This window comes from Stigmatopora argus, chromosome 12 (assembly GCF_051989625.1).
Source record: "Stigmatopora argus isolate UIUO_Sarg chromosome 12, RoL_Sarg_1.0, whole genome shotgun sequence".
NCBI lineage: Eukaryota > Metazoa > Chordata > Actinopteri > Syngnathiformes > Syngnathidae > Stigmatopora > Stigmatopora argus.
Genome location: NC_135398.1, coordinates 16,963,056 through 16,989,534, shown reverse-complemented (window position 1 = coordinate 16,989,534; position 26,479 = coordinate 16,963,056). Strand labels below are relative to the sequence as shown.

The following is a 26,479-nucleotide window of genomic DNA, read 5'->3' as shown; positions in this document are numbered from 1 at the left end:
TGCATCATTAGGTGGCTCGCAAGAAAACTCAAGATATAGAAAATTGCAAAAAGTTAATCTGAGACAAACAAGCATAGGTTGGCGAGAAACTCCACCCAGAAGAGCAAGCAAGGCAATCGGCCGACTCCAGCTGAGGTGCCAGAAAGCATGTTCTCCCTATGCCTGAGTGTGTTTTCTCCAGTTACTCTGGTTTCCTCCCACATCCCAAAAACATTTATGTTTTACATATTCAAATTTATACTTGTTCTAGTCTATAATCCTTTTGACTTTACTCACAACGATCATGTATCTTTTACAACTCCACATTTGGAAGTTCCTTCTAAACTGAAACATGTCCACAAGCTAGGCTGATTAAATTGCCCCTCGGTATGAGTGTGAGCGTGAATGTGTGTTTGCCTCAATGTGCTCTGTGATTGGCTGGCAACCAATTTAGGGTGTCCCCTGCCTTCTGCGCACAGTTGGTTGGAATAGGCTCTAGTACCCATGTGAAGATGAATGACTAGTTTTATTCTGAATTGTACATTGCGTGCAGAAAATATATACTGGCCAATATAGGTCAAGTAAATAGTGTTAGAGTTGGTTCTTGACGTCGTACCCACAACGTTTGTTTGTTTTCTGTTCTGTAGGATTTCGCTCAAACACAGCAAAGCTATAACCTCCTATGACCTGGCGCCCACATGTGTGGACATTACATTTTTGGTTGTCTAAGACTACTATGTTAAATTTTGGACTATAAGGGCCTGGTGTCCTCTTATGATGTGGACATTATTTTTCTCAGAAACTACATAATGTAAAAAGATAATTATTTGTTTTTACACTCAGCAGGTCCCAATTAGCCTAAATATCAAAGAGAAAATAAAAATGCATGCTTTGCAAGAGTCTGGGTTTAAGGAGGTTAATGATGACACACGCCTCATTTCCCATCCTCCAGCATATATCCAATTTTCAGAAGGCAAGGGGGCGTTCATTTGAATATTAGGAGCATGTTTCAATTTAGGCTGTGCAGCTGTTGAGTGGTTAGTGCATTGGCCTCACAAATCTGGGGTCTTCGGTTCAAATCCAGGTTGGTCCTCCTGTGTGGAGTTTGCATGTTCTACCCGGGCCTGCCCCATGCATGGGTTTTATCCTGGTCTCCCAAATTCCAAAAAAATGCACGGTAGGCTGGTTGGACACTCTAAATTGCCCCTAATTATGAGTGTGAGCGTGATTGGTTCTCCGTCTCCTCGTGCTGGCTGGCCACCGATTCATTGTCACCCGAAAATGAATGAATGTTTCAATTTAGGCGTGACCGGATGTTTGGTCGCCGGACGTTTGGTCGCCCGGACGTTTGGTCGCCCGGATGTTTGGTCGCCGGATGTTTGGTCGCCCGGGTGAATATAATTTTGAGAGCTGGTTTCAACAATAGATATTAAACTCTCTATCTCATGAATATAATTTTGAGAGCTGGTTTCAACAGTAAACTCTCTGTCATGATGTCAAACGTCCGGGCGACCAAACGTCTGGGTGACCAAACGTCCGGGCGACCAAACGTCCGGGCGACCAAACGTCCGGGCGACCAAACGTCCGGGCGACCAAACGTCCGGGTGACCAAACGTCCGGGCGACCAAACGTCCGGCGACCAAACGCCCGAGTACCAATTTAGACCTAAAATTACAGAATTATGAAGATACAAGGTTGTATTGCAGAACAATGGATTGAACACTAACTTCAACAATTCAGGTATTAAACATATAATGTAAAATATAAGTGTGAATGCATATACCTGATATGAGTGATATTACAATCATGATAAATGATCAATGTGAGTACATAACAATAGCCTAAAAATAATTTGACTGGGGAATAATGACAAAGAGAATTGAAAATGTGATTATATATTGCAACACAAAGGATCAGGATCGTATTGAATCCGTAAAGTTTGGTATTGCCAATCGATAATCAGAAGCATAACTGTCAACTTATACGTTTTTCCCGTATTTTAAACATTTTTTATCATTTCAAAGTGTACGCAGAGCAACAACTTTTGTATGGGTAAAATTAAAAAAAATTAAAAGTATGTTTTTTGTAAAACCGATCTCGATTTACCCATTTCGACTCTAATCCGGATCGTCTCAGTCACTGTGCACGTCAGCAAGGAATGTACCCAGACAGTCAAGCTGCTGATTCAGCGACATCTACAGAATCTTGGATTTAGTGGATTTAGTGCATACAAAAGTCACAGTGACTAGAGGTAAGATCGGACCGGAAAGATCCGACCCCCACTCGATCGGGCCCGTGGGTCCAAAAACCCAGACCGAACCCGAGGAATTAACTTGATTTGCAGCCCGAGCCCAAAGCAAACCCGAAATTTCACATTTTTTTGTGAGGATTTGGGACTGCCGACCCGAGTTGGGAGGAGGAAGGGTGATTTATGATAACAGATTAAAGTTGTGGAAGACTTCCTGTGTGTGGTTCCAGTTTTCTAGCTCTACAATGTCTTTTTCTGTCTGTATCTGTTCTTGCTACTGCAACCAAGATGGCACCGCTCAAGTGGCAGCCGGTAGCGGTTGCTCCGCCTGCTCTTGCTCGTTTTGTGTTTTTGCTGCTGTTCTATTTTTGAATTGCATTTTAATACTTCTTAATGCTTTCCCATATACTTTGCTTTGTACTTTCTGCTTTTTGCTTTGTTTTGCGAACTTTGCAACTCAAGGTTTCTTAATGCTATTCCTAGACGTCTTTGGAGCCATTCAGCCGTGTCTCCCGCTGTTATGCACGCGGGATCAGCTGTGAGCAGTGGACAATAGTACCGGGAGAAAAGGCGACGCACCAGAGCGAGCATTCCATCATTGTTATGGGAGCGTGAGATCGCTCCCCGGTCAGATGGAGGAGCTATCGGTGCTTGCTGGGCTGCAACGGGAGAGTTGGTTGCTTGTGTGCTTTATAGCCCCCTACCAGCATCTCCGCTGCTGCTGATCAGGTGATAGGACATCTTAGGAGGATCTAGGCAAGGAAGATGATCAGCTCCAGTCTACCGTGGTACCTCGAGATACGAGCTTAATTCGTTCCGGGACTGAGCTCGTATGTGATTTACTCATAACTCAAATGAACGTTTCCCATAGGAATGAACTAAAAACTAATTAATTTGTTCCAACATATGAAAAAAACACCAAAAACAGGATATTGGATTGGAAAAACATTTTTATTTGTTCTAATTCGCCATCTATTAACAAAGTAACAAATAACTAGTGGTTTAATAGTACTGAAATGTGTTTAATATTAGTACTAAAATTAGACGGATTTCGCGGAGGGGAGAGCGAGAGGGACAGAGGGGGGGACTTTTTGCACAGCAACGCGCTCGTAACAACATGAACAAAGTTAAATGAACTTGGATTACGATGCAGACACACTCAAAAATTAATTTAATCTAACCTTACACTAAACTTAATTATAATTTTGTTTTAAAATTTGATACCTTTCTTTTCCCGGGTTGGCTCAATTTGTCCCGCCTCCACCCTGACTTTCAGATGCAACCTATCGAGAGTTGTTTGCTTTTGTCTTCCCTTCAAAATATTCCCAAAATGATGCACACATAGTCCATGTCCTCACAATAGGATTACGCACGACCACTTGCCAACAAGAAGTAGTGTATACTCCTCGTATTCGCGCCTTCTCCGCCATTCGCACTAACGGGAAAAAACACTGAAAAAATGCAACACTCCGCTCAGTGTTCGTAGACATTACACGAGGGAGTTGCGACCAGCGACATTACACGAGGGAGTTGAGACCAGAAAGACAGTGCCCATGATGTTCTTATGAGCAGCTTCTCGCGTCCGCTGTATGCTCGTATATCAAAATTTATCTCGTATCTCAAGATAAAATTTGCCCGAAATTTTACTCGTATCTCAAATTGCTCGTATGTCGGGGCACTCGTATGTCGAGGTATTACTGTACTGAGGGACTGCGGATCAGATCGAAAGCGTGATTCTGCATATTTAACCTCAGTCTCTGTCTGCAGAAGGTCCCCACCTTGTGGACTTCCTGTGTGTGCATCCAGTTTTTTTGTTTTTGTTTTTAACCTAGGTCTATAATGTCTTCTGTGTCTGTGCTTGCTACTGTCTTGCTACTGTATTGCTACTGCAACCAAGGGAATTTCCCGAATACGGGATGAAATAAAATTCTAATCTAATCTAATCTAATCCCCTCCCCGGGTTTCCAGTCTTTTTGCTCTCGTGTGAGAGCCAAGCGCCACAATGACTCCATTCAACGAAGCTTTTCCAAAACTCACTGTTTCCCGTACCCGTGCATGTTTCTCTTTCAGTTCTCCTGTCTTTAGTTTATCCTTAACTTCTTGCGACATCACGTCACGTGCGCAGAGCACGCTCTGGCTCTGCCGCACCGCCTCCAATTGCAATTACATTACATTGCCTTCTCTGTTTTATCCAAAATTCCAAATTATTCATTTTATAACAAGTATCCCTTAGTTTAGTATACACACATCGTTTTAGTATACATTTTTAAAAACATTTATTTATTTTAAAAAAAAAAAGTCAGCGAGATACCACACATCGTTTTAGCAGTGGCGGGCCGTCAGGGCCTTCAAGGCCTTCTCTGCTGGCCTAAGAAATATCTGAATCATATTATATTTTGTCCTTCAATACGTACTTATTATTCCAAATGCTCTGTTAGCTTCCTTTCATTGCTTTTCCCCCTGGTTGCACTGCTTCCAGATGTGTGTTTTCATATTGAAGCATTTAACCAATCACATTTCAGCCATTATTTGTTGCCAGATCAGATCTGCCTCAAAGCCTGCACAATCAGTTCTTGCGGGCTCTGCTGCATTAAACTAGACTGTTGCTTTTAACCAATCAGATTTCGAGTTGGCAACCCCACAATGATTTTTCATAGGCGTTAGCATTTTGCTGGCTGGGTCATGTCATTGCTTTCACAAACTATGATTGGCTAGTAGGCGGGGCAAAGCAGCCAGAGATCGCAAACTCCACCCACATGGCCGACAGAAGCAGAAGCAAAAACAAATTGATTCTGTTTGCTCACAAAGCTATTTTCCAGTCAACTCCGAAGCTAGCAAGCCTGTTACAGCCGGAAAAAATGGTGTGTGGGGCACTTTCAGCGCGCTAACTTAGCTCCACAAGCAAATAGTATATTGTTGTGTTGATTTAATGCTATTTTCAAAACGGACTATGCCGGAAATATGACAGGACAGGCTCGACTTTCACCATTAGCTTCGATGGCGATAGGAAAAAAGGAAGAAAGAAAGGAGGATGGATATTGTGTAAAAATGATTTTTGGTGAGTAAAATTACAAATATGACTATATTCCTAAATAATATTTCAATTGTGGGCCAAGTTCTGATATCTGAAAAGCTCCAGTGTTTGTATTCAATCAATAAATGATGCTAGGAAGTGGATTTTACCTAATTTTAGTGCATTTTTTGTCATTTCACGTATGGACGTATCGACGTTCATCGCTGTCTTTTTACCGGGGAAATGATACTCCGGGCCCGGTTCTGATGTCTAAAAAGCTCCAGTATTTGTATTCAATCAATAAATGCTGTTTTCGGCTGGATTTTACCCCATTTTCGGGCAATGTTTGCCCGTACGCCATTGACGTTCATCGCTGTCTTTTCCCGGGAAAATCACCCCCTGGCCTGGTTTTAATGTCTGAAAAGCTCCAGTATTTGTATTTAATCATGAAATGCTGCTAGGAAGTGGATTTTACCCCATTTTAGTGCATTAATTTATTGATTATTTTTTATGTGTCGCAGCTGTAGCTGCAGTAGAGGTTTTATAGCCATAAAATAGTTTTTGAGGGTTGGATTGATACGTTGAAGGCGCTACCAGAAAATGCACTGCCCGCCACTGCGTTTTAATATAGTACATTTTTTTTAGCGGGAGAAGCCCGGCCCGGCCCGAACCCGAAGTAATGGTTGACATTTTAGGCCAGTCCCGATCCGAATTTCCGGTCGGGTCGTGTTCGGGCTCGGGCTCAAGATATTACCTCTAACAGCGACTAATAGTCCCCGTCCACTTTGGGGAACATTTTAGACTTTTAAGTGCGCCCTATGTGAGTAAATATCTGCCGCGTTGTGTTTGTAAGGTTTATTATCGGAATTGCAATCATTAATAAGGGGAGCAATTGGCCGCGGTTGACAGTTTAGTCGGAAGTCAGTCTGCACACCTCGGAGTGAGATATGCGGCTTCCATTTCGTTACACTGAGACTACATTTCCTGCCACGTCACAACACGCAGCAATACGCAGCAGATGGCAACCCATTTGACGACGTGTACCCGGTGAATATAAGTGATAGGGGATACTTCCATCGTTCCCTACAATCAGCTCGCCATAAAACCTCAACAAGCCTTAAAGACAGCGATATCATGGGAGTATCACAAAGTGTGGAGATACCGGGAGGTGGCACAGAGGGCTATCACGTCCTTCGGGTAGTGGCACGCATTCTGAATTATATCCTACTCTTCGCCTTTCGCCTTTCATTGTTAATTTCCCAGTCAAGTGTGTTGACTTGAATGTCTCGTCGGTGCTGTGCTGGATAAACGCAAAGCTGTCATGAAATGTTCGCGCTGATGTTGCTTGGGTCCTGTGTTTGCTGTTTGAAAATGCAACAACAAACCTGTTAAAGGAATTTGGGCTGCTAAGTTTAACATAAATGCTACACGGCTGCACCGAATGACATTTGCCACGGATTAGCTCTTAGCTCTGATAAATCAGATGTAATGCAATGTATTAAAACGGTACTGAAAAAAACGGATATTAATTGTCAAGGGTTGGAGCCGCCATTTTTATTTTAATGTTAGCGTCGTGATCTTGAAGCTAATCTGAGTAGTTGTGCGTTTTGGCCATTCCCCTGCTTGACTTAAAAAGTAAAGTCACCAAGTTTTAAACGCTACCGTATACAGGGCTTTGAGTGCTTTCTACTACTATTTATTTTTTATTTTTTACTGTGAACAAATAGAATAGACAACCCAAAAGGCCAAGTGCTGCGTTAGAGTTTGTGTTGCAGTGCTTAACGCAATGCTTCTCAATCATTTTCCCCTCTTTTGTGTTTTGCAGGTTCAGGAAAACTCACCAGGTTACCGAGCAGGACTGGAACCGTTTTTTGACTTTATTGTTTCCATCAATAACACTCGACTGGTGAGTTAACATAGGATTGTGTGTATGAGGAGACACCACAACAACTAACAAACCTACAGTCTACCTTCTTCACAATGAGTCAGGAGTTCCTGACATGCCAACAATCGTTGAAAATTGTGATATAGAAGGAATCCATATTTAACAAAATTCAAACACACGTACATGTATTGAATAACAATTATAAGGTAGTATTCCTTTTTAATCGGTCAAACACTCCTGATCTTACCCCACCTGGCGATCAAATGCGTGCCACCGTCACAAGAGCCGACCGTATTGCCCACTGAGCTAAAAGTAACAAGCACCTGCTTTCCTCAATTTCAGTTAGCCTCCAAAAAACCCAGCTCCCCATCTGGGTCATGGCACCTAAGTAACCGGTCTGCATGTAACCTCACTGCTCTTGTGTCTGCCATTGCACCCTCCAGGGGGTTGAATCTGTGTCACCTCCATGGGAGCTGCATGTGCTCAAAATTGAGCAAAAGACTGCGTTGGTAAACATTTCCTAACTTCCTTTTTTCGATCACCGTTGGTTTTCAGAACAAGGACAATGACACCTTGAAGGACCTTCTCAAAGCCAATGTGGAGAAACCAGTGAAGATGCTGGTGTACTCATCAAAAACCTTGGATTTGCGAGAGTCAACTGTAACACCTAGCAACTTGTGGGGAGGGCAGGGCTTACTCGGGGTCTCGATTCGCTTCTGTAGCTTTGAAGGCGCCAATGAGAACGTTTGGCATGTTTTGGTAGGTAAAGCCCACTGCTGCAACTGTCTCGTTTATGTTGCCTACTACTCATTACCGACACATTTAATAGGAAGTGGAGCCAAAGTCCCCAGCAGTGGTTGCTGGGTTGAGGCCGTACACTGACTACGTCATTGGCGCTGACACGGTTATGAACGAGGTGGGAAATTATTACCTAATGTTTATGCGAGTAATACTTGTGTTGTGTGTACGCGTTCTTCACTTGATCATGCTAATTTTGTCTTCATTCTGTGCAGTCCGAAGACCTGTTCTCTTTGATTGAGAGTCATGAGGGAAAAGGCCTGAAGCTCTATGTCTACAACACAGACACCGACAACTGTAGAGAGGTAGTCATTACACCTAACAGTGCCTGGGGAGGTGGTGGAAGGTAAGACACTCCAATTAGTTATAATGTATATATTTTTTCTATTAGCGTGTCATGTCCATGCTCAGTTATTGATCAGTGCTGTTTAGTGGTGTACTGAGTCACTCCATGATTAGGCTCTCACTTGGTCCATGTATTGGACAGTGGTGGAAAAATAAGTCGTCTGTGTTCACATGAAGGCAGCATGTACTAGACGAGTCAGATAGATGTCACAATAGACACTATAACAATATCAATAGAAAAATGAATTGATCAAATGTTCTCATATAAAATAAAATAAATACATGCTATGGAATCAGTCAAACAGCAGAAAAATGAGCCAAGGCTCCAGGTTACCATTTTTTTTAGAAGCGTTCATGGTGGGTTTAGATCTGGTGCTTATGTTTTTTTTCTCCAGAAAAAAACTTGGTCCCACATTCCAAAAACACATTTTGAGTATGATAAAAGACTTTATATTGTGTGAATGGCTGCTTGAAAACATTGGGTGTGGTAAAAGTGAAGTTGAATAAATGGTTGGACTGTGGAAGAGTAACGGCCGTTCTTAACAACCGTGTCAAATTTAATTGAAAAAATTAGCGAGTTAGCTTAGCGTTGCGATGTTCTTTGATAGCGCTGGGACACCTCATCTACCCAGATACTCTGGTCAGAGAGTGAGACAAAAGCACACAGATGATTCTTTAGCTTCTTTTATATCAAATCCAAGTGCAGTCATACCTCTACTCACGAATGCCTCTACGTACGAAAGTTTCAGGTTACGAAATTTTTTATATGCAAATGAGTGACTCCAGATAAGAAAACGATCCAGGTTACGAAATCCCCCCAAAAGTAAATGCATTTCCTTATCCATTAATTTATTTTGAATTCCCCTTATTAAGCAATTAAAAACGACAAATGCAACATGGCATATTTTCTCTCTCGCGCACACACACTCGCACACACACACTCGCGCACTCGCGCACTCACTCGCGCACTCACTCGCGCACTCACTCGCGCACACTCGCACACTCACTCACGCACACTCGCACACTCTCACACTCTCTCGCACGCACACTCGCACACACACTCACACACTCACACTCGCACACTCTCACACTCGCACTCACTCGCACTCACTCGCACACTCACACACAGGGCAGGCGTATAAGTCTAAAATGTACTACAAAGTGGATGGCTTTTGGCCCTCCTAGACTGCCCCCTTGCCGCCATCTGGCCGACAAACACAGGTATTACATCTATAACGGCCGCGGAGGGAGATATTTCAGCGGCGCATGGCACATTTTCATATGCTTTATTTATTTTAAGACATTAATAAATAATTTCCTTATAATTTTCTCCCGTGTGTTTCCTGACATCTTTCATACAAAATTGAGACACTTTGACGATTTTAAAGGTTTTAGTTGGTAGTTGTGTGAGGACCGTGGAACAAATGAGAGAATTTACATATAAAGTACATCTTGACTTGCGAAAATTTGAAGTTACGAAAACAGTCTTGGAACCAATTAATTTCGTAAGTAGAGGTACCACTGTAATTGACAATGTAGAGCATTCTTCTTTGACAACACATTACTTTGATGAACACTAAATCAAACTCCGCTGGAAACGTCCGCGGTGCTCTCTGCTAAAGACTACAACTCAAACTACAACTATAGCACCCCAAGCTGTCCGCCTAGGTGGCTGAACGAAAAGTAATCCCTCGAATATCGCGGCTTCAACTATCGTGGCTTCACTCCATCGTGGATTTTTTTCTGGGGGAAGTCCATAAAAATGTTAAAATCCACGCTTAAACTCGCAAGCAGAAGCAACTCCCCTGTCCTCCGCTTGCTACTAGAACTCGATACTGAAGTACTGAAGTAAAAAATAAAAAATAAATATATTTTTTTAAATAGGGGTGACCCTACTTCGCAGTTTTTCGTTTATCGCGGCCATGTCTGGTCTACATTAACTCCAATAATCGAGGGATTACTGTACAGCCTGCCTTTTAATGAAAACAGCGGAAAACATAGGAATTGTAAAACAATCAAAGTGGAATTTTGTTTTATTTCAAAATCAAGGCTACTAGTGTCTGGCCATTCAGAGCACGTATAACTAGGTTTATAAATCAGCGCGCTAGGTAAGAATGCTGCCCTGAACCCGGATAAGATAGCGTGTGAGCCGTGACGGCAACGTGAGTTTTTTTTCACGTTTTATGCAAGATAGATGCATACTTTTTTTTTTCTTGAATTTCATTCATATACATCAAAATAAATTTCGTTTAGCAATTTATCTGTTTATCTTTTCTCTATTTTGAAATAAATGAAAGTATCGCAGTGACGCAGCGGCCATTTTTGTCGTGACATCATCGTGTCACGGCGCCGCCCATTTACAATTTTTTGCATGTCGTGTTTTTATGCGCATATAAGCCGTACCCTCGATTCAGTCATTTTTTTTGTTCGACAAAAGCGGCTTATATGTGAGTAAATATGGTACTTAAAATGATCATATTTCATATGTTCTTCTGATAAAGTAAGGTAACATAGTTACTTTCAAATTTGAATAAGGAGGAAAGTCATTAATTTACTTATTCACAGAAGTTTGGAGTTTCAAATTTGAAAAAAAAATGCGATGAATATCGATATCAACTTTTCTTTTTATCTTGATCACATTATTTGTCATATCGCCCAGCTCTAGATCAGGGGTACCCAAAATTTTTGTTAGGACTGTATGTTTGTATAATTTAACTATATACGTGTAATACAGTGCGGCCCGGTGGCGTGAGTGGTTAGCCCGTCAGTCTCACAGCTCTGGTTTCCTGGGTTCAAATCAAGGTCACGTCCGCCTGTGTGGAGTTTGCATGTTCGGATAAGATGGGGCAAGATGTGGCATCCCGGGCCTGTGTGGGTTTCCTCCGGGTACGACGGTTTCCTCCCACATTCCAAAAACATGCATGGTGGGCTGATTGGACACTAAATTGCCCCTAGGTATGGGTGTGAGTGTGCATGGTTGTGTCTCCTTGTGCCCTGCGATTGGCTGGCCACCGATTCAGGGTGTCCCCCGCCTCTGGCCCAGAGTGAGCTCGGATAGGCTCCAGCACCCCCGCTACCCTAATGAGGATGAAGCAGTTCATAAAATGGGATGAGAGATGAGACGTATTATACAAAAAATGATATTAGTGAAATAAAGCTTGCAAAAATATGAATTATACACCAACATTCAATACATCATAAAAGTACTAAAATCATGTTATAAATAATTGGGGCTATTATAATACAATTAAATATGATATCTTTATATCCTCTATTGATCAAAATAGTGTATGCGCAAAGTGCAAACTCTACTTAAGAAGGCTCAAGACCGTATTTCAAACATAGAAATCATGGCCGAAACTGAAAATAGTTGAGATATAGTTATGAAAACCAGCTTCAGGGTTAACCAACAGAGGTGGAAACTTTGAGGTTTAAAGGGGCCACAGTTATGCTACAACTGAAGGTTTCATCCCATAGTGTCAAAGTGCTCACAAGAACAGTGAGCAAAAATACTAGGTAGGGACTCAAATTCTGCAGTGCCAGGCATGTGACTCTGCTTAAGGCAGTAGACTTTTTGTCTGAAGTTTGCCAAAAATCATTTGGATGATCCAGAAGAGGACTGGGAGGAAGTCATATACAAAAAAAAAAACAGAAATTGCTTGCCTCTTGGCTATGTTGTAGCAAATACTTGTTCTGTATTGTATAATTTTCAAGTTAGATTACATTAGAACTTTATTTCATCCCGTATTCGGGAAATTAACTTGGTTACAGTAGCAAGACAGACAAAGAAGACATTGCAGACCTAGGTAAAAAACTGGTAAAAGGTAAAAAACTTTATTTTTATTTTATTTGAAATAAATTGTCATTTTTTGTTTGAATTATTTCCCCAACACACCCAGCCTTGGTTGTGGGATTGGGTACGGATACCTCCACAGGATTCCCACGCGACCTTTTGAAGAGGGGAAAAAGCTCAGCTTCCCAGGAAATGCTTCTGGCGAGCCTGTCAGTCCTTTGAAGGATGGATTTACTGAGGTCTTGGCAAACTCACTTGTAAAATACTATCCTTTTTAAGTCCTGCAAGCATGAGATACCATGTCTTTTAGTAGTATTATAACATTAATAAATAATTGTTCAGGTCCAGTTATCGGCTGTGACCCCACCTCATATAGCTGCAACATTACCCTCTGGCCTTGAAGACTCACTGTCTGGCCTGTCAGTCAGTACTGCACCACCCGCCATGCCTAGCGAACTGCAGACAGGTAAGTACTTATGTTTCTTGTCGTCACAATAACACAGTATTCTCCTTTAGTTGTTGAAAATACAGTATTTACATTTTAAGGGTGGTATCGCCATTTTTTTAGGCGTATGGCATCATTCATATTTGTGAAAGCTATACAGTAAACCCTCGAATATCGTAGTTAATGTTAAACCAAACATGGCCGTGATTGTGACCGGACGATTCGACGAAAGACGTTTGGTCGACGGACGTTTGGGCAACGGACAGTTCGCCGAACGGACGTTTGGGCGACCGGACAGTTCGCCGAACGGACGTTTGGGCGACCGGACAGTTCGCCGAACGGACGTTTGGGCGACCGGACTGTTCGCCGAACGGACGTTTCGCCGCTGCGGGATTCACACGCTCGCCCCGCCCCCGATCGTATGTGTACGAGTTTTTCAACCTGGGCCCGCAGGCCATATACGGCCCGTTAGGATTTTTAATCCGGCCCGCCGCCGGCGTTGTCCAAATTGTGGTAAAAATCAATGACCTCATTAATTTCCCTTACCGCTCATCACTCTCATTTTAAAGACTGCTCTCTGACCTCATTCATTTCCCTTACCGCTCATCACTCTCAATGTAAAGACTGCTCTCTTTCGTTGAATAATATGTTTTTAATGTTGAAAGTAAATTTGAAAATACATTTTCTCCTTCAATTGTCTTTTTTCTTATATTTCAATCCCCAGCTTTGATAAATCACATTGCGTGTCCAAATGCTGTCAAATTTTAGTATCCATTCTAGCCCGCAAGTCAAAAAGTTTGCCTACCCCTTAAACACATTATCAATAAGATGCCATTGACTGTGGTAGACGTCCGATTCATGTTGACTGAGGTGCAGATGCTGTTAGGTTTAAACACCAGACATTTGTATCACCAATCTGTAAAGAAGGAAATCACAGAGAATTTTAGTAAACTTTATTTAAAAATGAGAGGGTCTCGGACCGTTCGCGTCTCAGCCCGTCGACACACTCTGAATAAAATCTCCCCTTGCCAAGTCTCTTATTGTGTTTTGGGAGTGTCCAAGTTACAGGAAGTTTCAAGCTGATCAAAGGAGAGAGAGATCTCTCCCAGTTACAAAAGGTTCTTTGATCATGACCATATGCCCCTTCAAGATAACATCTTTACAGTCACCTTCCTGATATCCTGCAACCCTCACACAATAGTTCAAACAGGCATCGCCCCCCCTGGGTAGTTCCTCTTTGTTGAATAAGGTGAAACTTTCCAGGGCCCAAGACACTCTCATTCTATTAACTAACATTTCGACAGTCATACCAGAATCAGGATAACTTATATAAAATAATTCCAACATAACCCTCCTGTTTATCCGGATTCTGCTATAAAATATCATCACCCATAACCTCTTCTTTTCAGATTTTCACATTACAGGATCACAAAAATAACAGAAAAACGTTACACTTAAAAGTCAATGGCATAGTCTTTAGCATCTGGGAACATGTCAGGCAGTCCCATGAACTGCATTTCCTCCTCATCCCCAGATGCGTCGGCGTCGTCGTCATCCCGTGGTTCGCCTCCAGATGTCAATAAGGCATACATTTCGGATTTGACTGGTTCTATGGCATTTGTTATTAATCTTTGACATAACGCACGAATACAGGGAATACAACAACATCCACAAGTTGTGAGAATGGCAGCAAAAACAGAGATTGACATTAAAACTGATACAACCAACTGTTTGTATCTGCCAAACATGCTACCAAATTCGCCCCACATTGAGGTGTCGATTCCAGAATGTTCTTTCAACTTGCTGTTGAGGGATCGAAGACCCTCCAGGGCTATGGTTAAACTCCCGTCAGCTGCTGTGTTGTTAGGGATGAACGTGCAGCATTGGTCGCCAAAGATGGAGCACACGCCACCTTCCTTTGCCAGGAGCATGTCAACAGCAATTCTGTTCTGGAAGGCCATCAAGGAGGTCGCCGACAACTGTTCATGGATGGCTGCAAACCCTTCTTCCGTCCTGTTCTGGAGTCGTGCAATTTGGTCAGCGAGCTTATACTCATCTGGTACGCCGCAGGGAACCCCGATGTTGTTGATGTAGATTGGGTCCCCTGACCCCATCCAAGAGCGGACCGCTTGGCTCTGCCTTTCCAGTGATGAGGCAAGATGTTTCCTGCACTTGTTTTCCAACTCGAGTCTCTGTGGGCGGGGCGTTCAGACACGCCCAGGCTGTCACTGACAGTCCAGTCACTGTGATGTGGATGGCAACAGCTCTCACTGTGGCTTCTGTATAGAGGTGCAGAATCTATGGGAGGTCAGGGTTAAGTGAGGGGTGCTCGTGGCTGGTGAGTAGACGTCAGATGAGTTTCTTCACGGACAAGGGTTTTGACACCGTCCGACTTGCAGTCCTACTCAGTCACCTGTCTTGAATACCTTGACCTGAATCGACTTTGACTTTTCAGCGATCTTTGCTGCTGTGGAGGTTGGTGAGTTGGGCCACGAATGGGTCTTCCCATCGTGGAGAGAACCAGGACTTCACTTTTATGACTCGGATCAGGATCCAGTCACCTGGCTTCACCACCTCCTGCAAGATAGACAAAAGGATCACGGCAGCTTACATGTTCTTTGGATAAGTTTCTCTCCTTCCTTAGTCTCTCATCATGGGTCATCTTCCCATAAAGGAAGTTGGAATGGTCTTCCAATAACTATCTCAAAAGGTGTTAATCTCAAGCTAGTTCTACCAGTTGTTTTGCCATGTTTTGCACTATGCTGTCTGAAAAATGAGCTCCATTGTCACTCCAGATGATTCTGGAGATCCCATGTTCTTTACAGATCAATAAAATAACAAATTAAACAGTTCCTACAAAAATTTTAAAATAGGTATTTATACCTGTTCACCATATCTCCCCCCTGTTGAGACATTTTATGGCTCAATTATGGAATACATTTTTGGTAGGCACGGTAGGCCTTTAGCTTTGTACAGTTCGTCTGCTGACTGTTCTTGAGATCGGCTCAGTTTTGTTGTTGTGTATGCTACCTGTGTAGTGTTTGCGCTGCTGCTTTAGCTGCTGTGTTCTGTCGTTGTCCTAAACACGTGCTTAACATTTGCTTCCAGCTATTTGGTTCGGCTTAATACCCCAATGAACAAAAATCGCAACAATCTTACTTATTCCATCACTATAGTTTGTGAAAATTTAAATGCCTTATCAGTCAAAATCAAAAATGCTAGCTGGTATTCTATTTTGAACACTGCTTCCTTGTTAAGATCAAGAACTATATATATATTTTTCCTTTCCTACAATTACACAAATTAACTAATCATACTAAGAATAGGAAAAATACAAAAAGCAAACCAGGCTGCTTTCTCCTCAGGAAAACAGCTTTCCCGTTCTCTGTAACAGTTTAGATTCACATCAATTAATATCCAGAAACAAAATGCACACATTTATAATTCTAAATAGAATTGAACCCAGTAAAATGTAACCACCCCTTGTTTGTCAGGGTCAATATTTTTAGCATAATTGTATCCTTTAGAGCAATTAAAGCCCATTACTTTTAAAATGCATACTAATCAAGTCCCAATTCATTTAACAATGTGTATTGCGTTGCATATTAACTCAGTTTTTTGAAATTCAAAATATCCCAAACTAGTAGTCTTTTTATCAAATGTAACATTCCATTGTCTTCGGAGTTTGCCAATCATCTCCTATAAAACTTTCTTAATAAATATTTTTCAATAGTCAGGAATAAAATTAAAATCTAGTTACATTTCTATCCATTTTCTTTCTAATTGTTTATTTTAAAAATCTGTAAGAAGGTTTGGTCTCAATTGAAACGCTTTCATCTTTTTTATGGAGATAATAAAACCAATATAAAAAGTTCCTTATGGTTTATTGCATTGCTCCTCGAGCAATAATCTTTCCAATCAATATTGGAGTGCTTTCCATTACGTCTGATTACGTCAAAAGTTTATCTTACCTGTCTCCTCAAACGTTTCAACTGAGAGAACCTTCTTACAGTGCAAAGGTGGATCCGCATCCTCCTTTTCAGCTATTTTCATGTCTGCTGGTTGGTCAGGAACACTTGTGTTGAGCACCCAGGCTCCCGGGACCACCGCTGGTCCAGTTTGTTTCCTGTTGAGAAGCACAGTCTCCTTCTGCCAACCCAAAATTAATGCGTTTCTTTAAAGTTTTTTCTTTTATGCAGACATATGTTTAGCCTCATCCTCCAGTTCCAATCGTGTAGTTAATAATGGCGTTTGGTACATTCCACTAAATTGGATTTCCATTTTTTTTTTTTTTTCTTCGGAACGAAATATGGAAACTTTTGTCAATTCAGTCAATTATTCTGTTAACACAATTTGGATGCCATTATCACAATAAATCAATAGTACTTTGGAATTTGGTATCAAGCACTGTCTTTTCAGTGCTCCTAAATTTTGCATAGCAGATTTGTTTCTCCACTTCAAATTTCACGTTTGGAGTACTGCTGCTTTTACCATTAAAATTTCATTTGACTAAACAATTTCCCATAATTTTCATCAAAAATTGATTTCAAATTTCTAAATCATTTTCCACCTTGATATCTGATTGATTATATCTTGATGGTCGGCCAATTAGAAACACAAAAAGACAAACAAACAACCATTCATGCTTACACTCATTTTCAAAAATCAGTGGTCTGCAATTTTTTATCACTGGTGAAGAGCGCCATCCCACGTCTGGGCTTTTTGGCAGCTTACCTCCACTTTGCTGTCTTATCAGCCTAATCATTCTCAAAAGAAATAGGTTAATGTCATTTGGTTGACATTAATTGTTCAATGCTTATGCAATCCGTATATCATTAATATTCTAATAGTCATTAATATGACCCACGCCAAAGCATATTCCATCTGCTGATGGGCAAACAATGAAATACCCTCCGTGCACTGACGGTATTCCATGATGTTTATTCCATCTCAGTGAAATCATGCCTATCCTAAATTAATTATTCTATCTAAATGTACCTAATAATTTGGATAAATGCCATTTCTGCATTGTTCTCTTGTTTGATATCATTAATAATTTGGATGATTCTTAATACTTGAGTCTAAATCGCAAATCACTCTCATATTGCTAAAACCAATAGTTAAAGCTCTGGCTGAATTCCTATCCGCTCTAAGAAGGCGGTTTTATTTAAAATAAGAGCCATTTTCTGTGCTCACTGTTACCTCAATTAAAATTTAGGGAAAATAACCTTTCACTAGGCATTTCCTAATATAAATATCAGTGTTTAATAAAGGACCCATAATTTTTCACTAATATATTACAACACTGTCATCTCTCTGTCTCTCTCTCTTTCCCTCCCCCTCCGTGGGGAGACAATCGGACTCAAGTGATTTAGGTTCAAACCTGCAGTGGCATTTGCGTGCTGTGGTTCCTCTCTCTCTTTGTGCAGGGGGAGGGGGCCTTGGGCTGGGCTGGTGTGGGCTCTCTCCTGGGTCCAGGTGTGAAATGGGCAGTAAGAGCTATGGGCGAGCCCCCCCCCCTCTTTTTGTTTGCACCGGGTGTGCTTGGCTTGTCGGGTGAGGGGTGTCCGCATCTGTGAAGGGGGGCTGGCTGTAAAGTGGGCTTCTTGCCTGCTCCACATTTTTCGGCCATTTTCTTCCTTTGTTCTGTGTGTGTCTTCAGCAAGATTCAAAAGCAGGCAGACTTTTTAAGGGAATTCTCATGTTCCTTCTTCAGATTTTGGTTCTCTGAGAATTCCTCATAGGCCTTCCTCTTAGCTCATCTTGCCAAAGGTCGTACCTCTTGAGCTCATGTTCAATGATGTTAATAGGGAGGGCCCCAATTTTGAAATGTGTGACTAGTACATGAACTTGTGAAAAACATATCATTCTTGTTCTCCATGAAGATAGAAAGTTTCTTGAGGAAAGACAACCACCTAAAGCAACTCCTCATCCTTTCTGTCCAGAATCTTCACAAGCATGTTAACCATGTTTTTGTTTCATTCTTCAATGATGAGGAAAATCTCTCAGCATGAATTTCACATCTTCTTACTTCACGTCCCTTTGTTTGAACGTTTTTTTTTTTTAAAACAATGGTCACATGTTACGCTATTAATACATTTAAGGCGATATTTTACGGCGATTCTTTAGGGACGTCCCATCTAATTTATTATCTCTTTAATACTTATTTTTTATTATCCTATTTATCCGTCTACGCCGTCTTTTTAACCGTTATTCTCTTCAATCCTCTCGATTCATGAGCGCATACCAAGCGCGTACCGAGCGCGCCCTAAAGCGCGTCACGGCCTACTTCCGGTTCTTAACAAACGCTTCTGGTTTATATAATAGTAGTACTATACTTTTTAATCTAGCGCTTTCTTACTCATCGGGTGCAGTATTTTTGGAAGCTTTATTTTTAACAATCTCCGAAAATCCTTTTAACAAAGGGGACTCTAACCCCTATCTTGGGGGGACTCTAACCCCCACCCTAGGTTAAGCCGCGTCACCAGCCCACCTCTTGGATCGACATTTAGTTGGCCAGACCGACTAAATGTACGTTCGTTGCATACCTTACGTATCTATTTTCCTTTTTTCTGACATACGTACTTCTCAACAGTATGCACAATTTATCCCCTATTTATGAGGCGTTTTTCTTCGACTTTCTCACGATTAGAAAAACGGGATTCCCACCAGCCTTGTCCTAAATATTAATTTTAAACAGCCCCTTACCGTCTCTTGTGCCTCCTCCTTTTCGATGGGGGTTCGTTCTTCAAACGGGCCGCAATCGACCGAAATGCCCTCTCTTTCAAAGTAAGAGTAGCTGACGTCAGTAATTCTCGGCCTTCAGTCCACCGCGGTCCGAAAATTCAGAAATGAATCTCCCGGGTTTCGGCACCAGAAAATGTTGGATCTAATCGATAAACATTCAATAACTTCGAATTAGAGGAAGCACACAGAGTCGGCCATGATAAGTTTTATCTAGCTTCAGCTGAAGGAGGGGGTCAGAGCAGCCAGCGGCAGGAGCGCATCTATCCTCCAGCCTGACCAGTTTGAACTCCCTGCCTCCCCCCAACAGGTTGACCAGTTTTATTGACAAAGGTCATGTGACATAGGTACAGACTTTAGGCGGGAAACTGTGAACAAAGAAATGGGTGTGTCATGGTAGATGACGCGCCCCCAACTCATAGGTGTCACGGACGGAAATTTCCGCTAGCCCATGCAAAATTCTATTCTAGTGACTAAACTAAATAAACCTATTGACTAATAAAAAGCATAAGAATACATTCCATACTGCACAGATGCTATTTCTGTTATTAGTCTACCGTCAATGACAGCCGGACGTGCGGCTAAATAAAAGTCTCAATAAGCTGCCATCGACTGCGGTAGACGTCTGATTCATGTTGACTGAGGTGCAGATGCTATTTCTGTTATTAGTCTACCGTCAATGGCAGCCGGACGTGCGGCTAAATAAAAGTCTCAATAAGCTGCCATTGACTGCGGTAGACGTCCGATTCATGATGACTCCAGGTGCAGATGCTATTTCTGTTATTAGTCTACTGCAGGGGTGTCAAACCAGTCCTCAAAGGGCCGCAGTGGGTGCAGGTTTTCATTCCAACTCAACACGAGGATACCTTTTGCAAGTGTAATCAGTTAATTAAAGTCAGGTGCTACTTATTTTAGAAGACACCTGATTGGTTAAAATGTCGGTACTGGATCGGTTGGAACAAAGACCAGGACCCACTGCGGCCCTCGGCGGAATCGGTTTGAGACATGTGGTCTACCGTCAATGGCAGCCGGACGTGCGGCTAAATAAAAGTCTCAATAAGCTGCCATTGATGGCGGTAGACATCCGATTCATGTTGACTGTGAGGTGCAGAGTACTCAGCACTCATTTAATACTGTATCAGAACTTTGCATTATATATCCACTAGATGGAGCTCTAATAACAGAAATAGCATCTGCAGTGGGAAAAGAAAAATTGCAAATACAATACAAACTATGTATGGATGTCCGGTGGAAACATCCAATCGAAACATCCCCACTTTTATTTGTTTAATGAAATAATAAATTAAACACTTTAGCATGTCACATATACATACACACAGTTTACAAGAAATTACAATTAATATACGTTGGATGAAAATATGATATGTTAGAGAAAAGACCTTGCTGTTAATGAACGGTTGAAAAAGCTCACAGATGACTATCTGTGAATTTGCTTTGTCTTCTTTTTAATACAATTGTCAAAGTTCCGGGATAAAAGTATACTAAGACTTTTATTTAGCCGCACGTCTGGCTGCCATTGACGGTAGACTAAGAACAAAAATATCATCTGCACCTCAGTCAACATGAATCGGACGTCTACCGCAGTCAATGGCAGCTTATTGATAATGTGTTTAAGGGGTAGGCAAACTTTTTGACTTGCGGGCCAGAATGGATACAAAAATTTGACAGCATTTGGACACGCAATCGAATTTATGAAAGCTGGGGATTGAAATATAAGAAAAAAGACACAATTGAAGGTGAAAATTTATTTTCAAATTTACTTTCAACATTAAGAACATATTATTATTCAACGAAAGAGAGCAGTCTTTAAATTGAGAGTGATGAGCGGTAAGGGAAATGAATGATGTCATAGATTTTTACTATAATTTGGACAACGCCGGCGGCGGGCCGGATTAAAAATCCTAACGGGCCGTATATGGCCCGCGGGCTGAGGTTGAAAGACATGCGAGCGTGCGAATCCCGCGGCGGCAAAATGTCCGTTCGGTGAACTGTCCGGTCGCCCAAACGTCTGTTCGGTGAACTGTCCGGTCGCCCAAACGTCTGTTCGGCGAACTGTCCGGTCGCCCAAACGTCCGTTCGGTGAACTGTCCGGTCGCCCAAACGTCCGTTCGGCGAACTGTCCGGTCACCCAAACGTCCATTCAGCGAACTGTCCGGTCGCCCAAACGTCCGTTCGGTGAACTGTCCGGTCGCCCAAACGTCCGTTCGGCGAAGTGTCCGGTAGCCCAAACGTCCGTTCGGCGAACTGTCCGTCGCCCAAACGTCCGTCGCCCAAACGTCTTTTGGCGAATCGTCCGAGTACCGGCCGTGATAAACGAAAAACCTCGAAGTAGGATCACCCCCATTATTACATTTTTCGCGCCTCTACAGAAGTGCACAAGTACAATTATCAAAGTGTATATTAAATATTACAGCTATAAGCTGTAATGTATTACTATCTAAATATATTGTATATACGAGTGCCCCAACATACGATACATTTGAGATACGAGTAAAATTCCAAGCAAATATTTTCCTTGAGATACAAGACAAATTTTGAGATACCAGCATACGAGACAGCCAGGTGGCCGAGACGCGAGAGGCTGCTTATGATAACAGTGCACTGTCTTTCTCAACACATGTCCTTCATCTAAAAATATCTACGAGCACTGGGCGGAGCGTTGTATTTTTTTCCGTGTTTTTTGCGTTAGTCAGTGCAGAATTAAGGGAAAAAACAATGGGTCCAAAGCAAGCAGGTGCAAAGAAGGGTAGTGCGAAGAAAAGGCGTATGATGAAAATCGATATTAAACACAAAAAAACATGAGTGGTGTACGCGTGACAGAGCTGGCTCGCCAATACGAAAGGAGCACCTGGACAAGTTGGCAAGTGGTTTTGAGGACACTTTTGTGCGTCTGCAATATTTTGAAGGGGAAACAAAAGCAAACAAACATAGATAGGTTTCTCTTAAAAACTCCGGCTAAAAGTGAAAGTGGAAGCGGGGGTACTCGGATGATTCGCCTAAAGACGTTTCGCCGACGGACGTTTGACAGACGGACGGGTCGCCGAATGGACGTTCCATCGAACGGTCATTCGGCCGAACAGGCGTTCGGCCGAACGGAGGTTTCGCCGAAACAGAATTTGCGTGCTCGCCCCGCCCGTGTGTGTACAAGTTTTTCAACCTCGGCCTGCGGGCCATATACGGCCCGTTAGGATTTTTAATCCGGCCCGCCGCCGGCATTGTCCAAATTATAGTAAAAATCAATGATTCATTTCCCTTTGCCGCTCATCACTCTCAATTTATTAGTCTACCGTCAATGGCAGCCCGGGAATAAGCACTCTTGGGCGGGCAGATGTAGCAGAACCGAGCCGTGAAATGACAGTAATCGGGTCAAATTCATCCTAAAACAGCATTTAATGATTAAACACAAATACTGGAGCTCTTTGGACATTAGAACCGAGCCCAGGGAAGTGAATTCCTCAGTAAAATGTCGCGATGATGTCGCGATAAGGCAAAAAAACGTCTATATACGTCCATTCGCCAAACGGCTCAAAATGTGTTTAATGATTAAATACAAATACTAGTATTGTATATACAATACTAGAATTTGTATTTAATCATTAAACGCTGTTTTCGGCTGGATTTGACTGAATTTGAGAGCATTTTGAGCCGTTTGGCGAATGGCCCTGTTCTTATAATGGCCGACAAGCGACGACGTCTAGCTCCGTTGCCTCACAACGTGCATCGGACATCTAGTCTGTATACACGATACCTATGGGAATACCAAGCCAAAAAAAAGAAGGAAGACGACGAAGAATGTGAATTTCCTTTGTCTTCTTTTAAATAAAATACTAGTATAAAATACAATACTAGTATTGTATATACAAATACTAGTATTTGTATTTAATCATTAAACGCTGTTTTCGGCTGGATTTGACTGAATTTGAGAGCATTTTGACCCGTTTGGCGAATGGACGTATATAGACGTTTTTTTTTGCCTTATCGCGACATCACCTCCGTTCGGCCGAATGACCGTTCGGTGGAACGTCCATTCGGCGACCTGTCCGTCTGTCAAACGCCCGTCGGGGAAACGTCTTTAGGCGAATCATCCGGCCACGGGAAGCGGGGCAAAAAGAGCCAAGCCAGAACAAGAAAAGTACAAAAAATTAAAACAAAATTAGTATTGAGTTTACTGTAAGGTAAGATTAAAACCTTTTTTAAGGGTGTCTTTATCGGGATCTAAGTTAATTTTAGTTAAATTTATGTTTATGTTAAGAGCGCATTGCCGTCCAAAAATGTCTCTCTCCCCCCGCGCACTCCCCGTTATACTGAATGTCTCATTTTAGTATTGAACTAGATACAGTGGTACCTCGACATACGAGCGCCCCGACATATGACAATTTGAGATACGAGTAAAATTTTGAGCAAATATTTATCTTGATATACGAGACAAATTTTGATATACGAGCAGACGGCGGACGCGAGAGGCTGCTCATAAGAACATAATTGGCACTGTCTCTCTCCGCAACTCCCTCGTGTAATGTCTCTCTGGTCGCAACTCCCTCGTGTAATGTCTCTGGGATCACTGGGCGGAGCGTTGCATTTTTTTAGTGTTTTTTCCCGTTAGTCAGTGCGAATGGCGTGTATACTACTTCTCGTTGGCAAGTGGTCGTGCGTTCTCCTATTGTGAGGACATTTGTGTGCATCATTTTGGGAATATTTTGAAGGGAATACAAAAGCAAACATCTAGGTTGCTTCTGAAAGTCAGGGTGGAGGCGGGGCAAATAGAGCCAACCCGGCCGGGAGAAGAAAGGTATCAAAATTTAAAACAAAATTAGAATTAAGTTTAGTGTAAGGTTAGATTAAACTTATTTTTGAGTTTGTCTGCATCGTAATCCAAGTTCACTTAAATTTGTTAGTTACGAGCACGTTGTCGTGCAAAAAGCCCCCCCACCTCTCTGTCCGTCTCTCTCCCCTCTGCGAAATCCGTCTAATTTTAATAATATTAAACACATTTTAGTAGTATTAAACCACTAGTTATTTGTTACTTTGTAAATAGATGCCAAATTAGAACAAATAAAAATGTTTTTCCAATCCAATATCCTGTTTTTGGTGTTTTTTCAGAGGGTTGGAACCAATGTTCCCTCTAATTTTTAGTTTGTCCGGGCAGAAAGACAATTTCCCTGAGCACACTGAGTACCAGTGTGAGCAACATCATCATTGCTCGCTATGGGCACACACCAGTAGAACACCTGCCATGAGCAGGTGCATGTCGGGGTACCTTGCTTGCTATATTTTTGATGGTGAAAAGGCGGACAGGTCAAAGGGGAATGTACGTGCACATATAATGCTTGGCAATATTAGCAATTGACGATGCTATTTTCTTCTGTTACCGGCAACAGAAACGTTCCGGATTACAGCCGAAATGGGTAAAACGAGATCGTAAAAACGTATTTAAAAAAGAAAGTTTTTTCCCGTATGTTAGGTTTATCAGAGTGTTAGTCGTCAACCGTCGAGAACCCAGGAGCCCTTCTCCATGCCCATGGCCATTCCCTGTCCTCTTGATGTGAACCACAGTCCTTACTTTAGCAAGGCATGCATTAAAATGGCTTTTATTAATGCCAATAACTCTAACATAAAAGCACAGCGTTCAACACATGTATATATTGTTTAATATTGTTACACATTCAGGATGAGCATTACTATTCCTAATAAGCAAATATATTGATTAATATAGTAAGCATGTTTATAATAAGGCTTTCTATTCCTAAATAAGCATTGCAAACACATTTATAATAATGATTATTCCAACACCGTACAAAGGTTGTTATACAGCGTACACAATTTGAAATGATCAAAAAATGTGTACCTTGACAGGTGCGTCTCTACTAGCCATAAATGATCTAGTCCTAATAAAATGTAATGATTCATATCTGTGGATAAAATATCTAAATAAATGACACTAGAATCTGCACAAATCTGACTTCAAGTTGACCTCATTTTTCACATCTGTCCTCACTTCTCAATCTGCTTCAAATGACTTTTCTGCTGAATGTGTCACTCGAGATAGTCAAGCTTCCATTTATGTGCAATATTTTTCCATCGGAAAACTCGCTTACAACTTTAGCTTCCTATGTTTGGCAGAGAACTTTCTTTTGATTTTGATTTGATTTATTTCATAAGGGACAGCACATATTCATGAACATACATATGTAAATATGTAAGATTGCAGCCAAGGCCTAATTTCCATCTATAGTCCATCGTGTAAATTGAAGACAAACGATGACATATACCACACACACTCTGAAACACACAGACGCACACTTGGTAAAATTTTTGACAGTTCTCACCCAATTTCACTGCTTGTTCTTCTATTTGCTCCGACAGCCTTTCCATCTTAGAAGAACTGCATTTATTTTTTACTTTGACTCGTTTGGCCATGATAAAGGCTTGGCAGCAGCTCCACCAAGTTGTTGGCTATATGCTTACCTGCGAAATGAACTCATGCCGTGGAAGTAAACGCACAAGACGTGACCCGAACTGCATCATATCATTGGCTGGACACGGTGTTTGTCAGTTTTATCCGAAATGACCTTTTGTTGTCGTTTGTCGGTCAGTGACAGGCCGCCACTCTCTGAGTTGCGAGGCAAAATGGCACAGAAAAAAATGTAATGTCTTTTTTTTTTTTACAATTCAGGATGGCGTACAATAAAAGCATTCAATTTAATTCAATTCAATTTGATTTTGTGCGCTGCATATGTTTCGCGTTCTCTGTGCACGGCAGAGTAGTGCGCAATTGCACACGTGCGCAGCTTAGAGGGAACATTGGTTGGAACTAATTAATTGGTTTTTAGTTCATTTCTATGGGAAACTTTCGTTTGAGTTACGAGAAAATCGACGTACGAGCTCAGTCCCGGTACGCATTAAGCTCGTATCTCGCGGTACCACTGTAGTTATTTGTTACTCTATTAGTAGATGGTGGATTAGAACCAATAAAAATGTTTTTCCATTGTAATATCATGGTTTTTTTTTTCAGAGGGTGGGAACGAATTAATTTGTATTTAGTTCATTTTTATGGGAAAAGTTGGTTTGAGATACGAGTAAATCGACATACGAGCTCGGTCCCGGAACGCGTTGAGCTCATATCTCAGGGTATTACTGTACTTAAATATGTAACTATTTTAACTACTGTACTCAGTGAAAATAGTTCCTCTTTTCTTGATATAAATTTT

General features: G+C 41.7%; 1 protein-coding gene across 6 annotated transcripts in view; it reads left to right on the top strand.

The window, feature by feature from the left end:
- Positions 1 to 5,897: 5,897 nt before the first annotated feature.
- The window catches only part of LOC144085489 (Golgi reassembly-stacking protein 2-like), a 32,311-nt gene continuing 11,729 nt past the window's right edge, over positions 5,898 to 26,479 (top strand). The window contains exons 1-7 of one of the 6 annotated variants that reach the window (XM_077614813.1): positions 5,898 to 6,060; positions 7,066 to 7,146; positions 7,681 to 7,884; positions 7,955 to 8,041; positions 8,139 to 8,269; positions 12,168 to 12,318; positions 12,404 to 12,527. In XM_077614813.1, coding sequence (XP_077470939.1) covers positions 7,741 to 7,884; positions 7,955 to 8,041; positions 8,139 to 8,269; positions 12,168 to 12,318; positions 12,404 to 12,527 — 637 coding nt within the window. In that variant the 5' untranslated portion in view covers positions 5,898 to 6,060; positions 7,066 to 7,146; positions 7,681 to 7,740. Of the gene's footprint in view, positions 6,061 to 6,149; positions 6,438 to 6,481; positions 6,876 to 7,065; positions 7,147 to 7,680; positions 7,885 to 7,954; positions 8,042 to 8,138; positions 8,270 to 12,167; positions 12,319 to 12,403; positions 12,528 to 26,479 lie in introns of those variants that run through there. The other 5 variants (XM_077614811.1, XM_077614809.1, XM_077614810.1 and 2 more) reach the window with 5 other exon arrangements.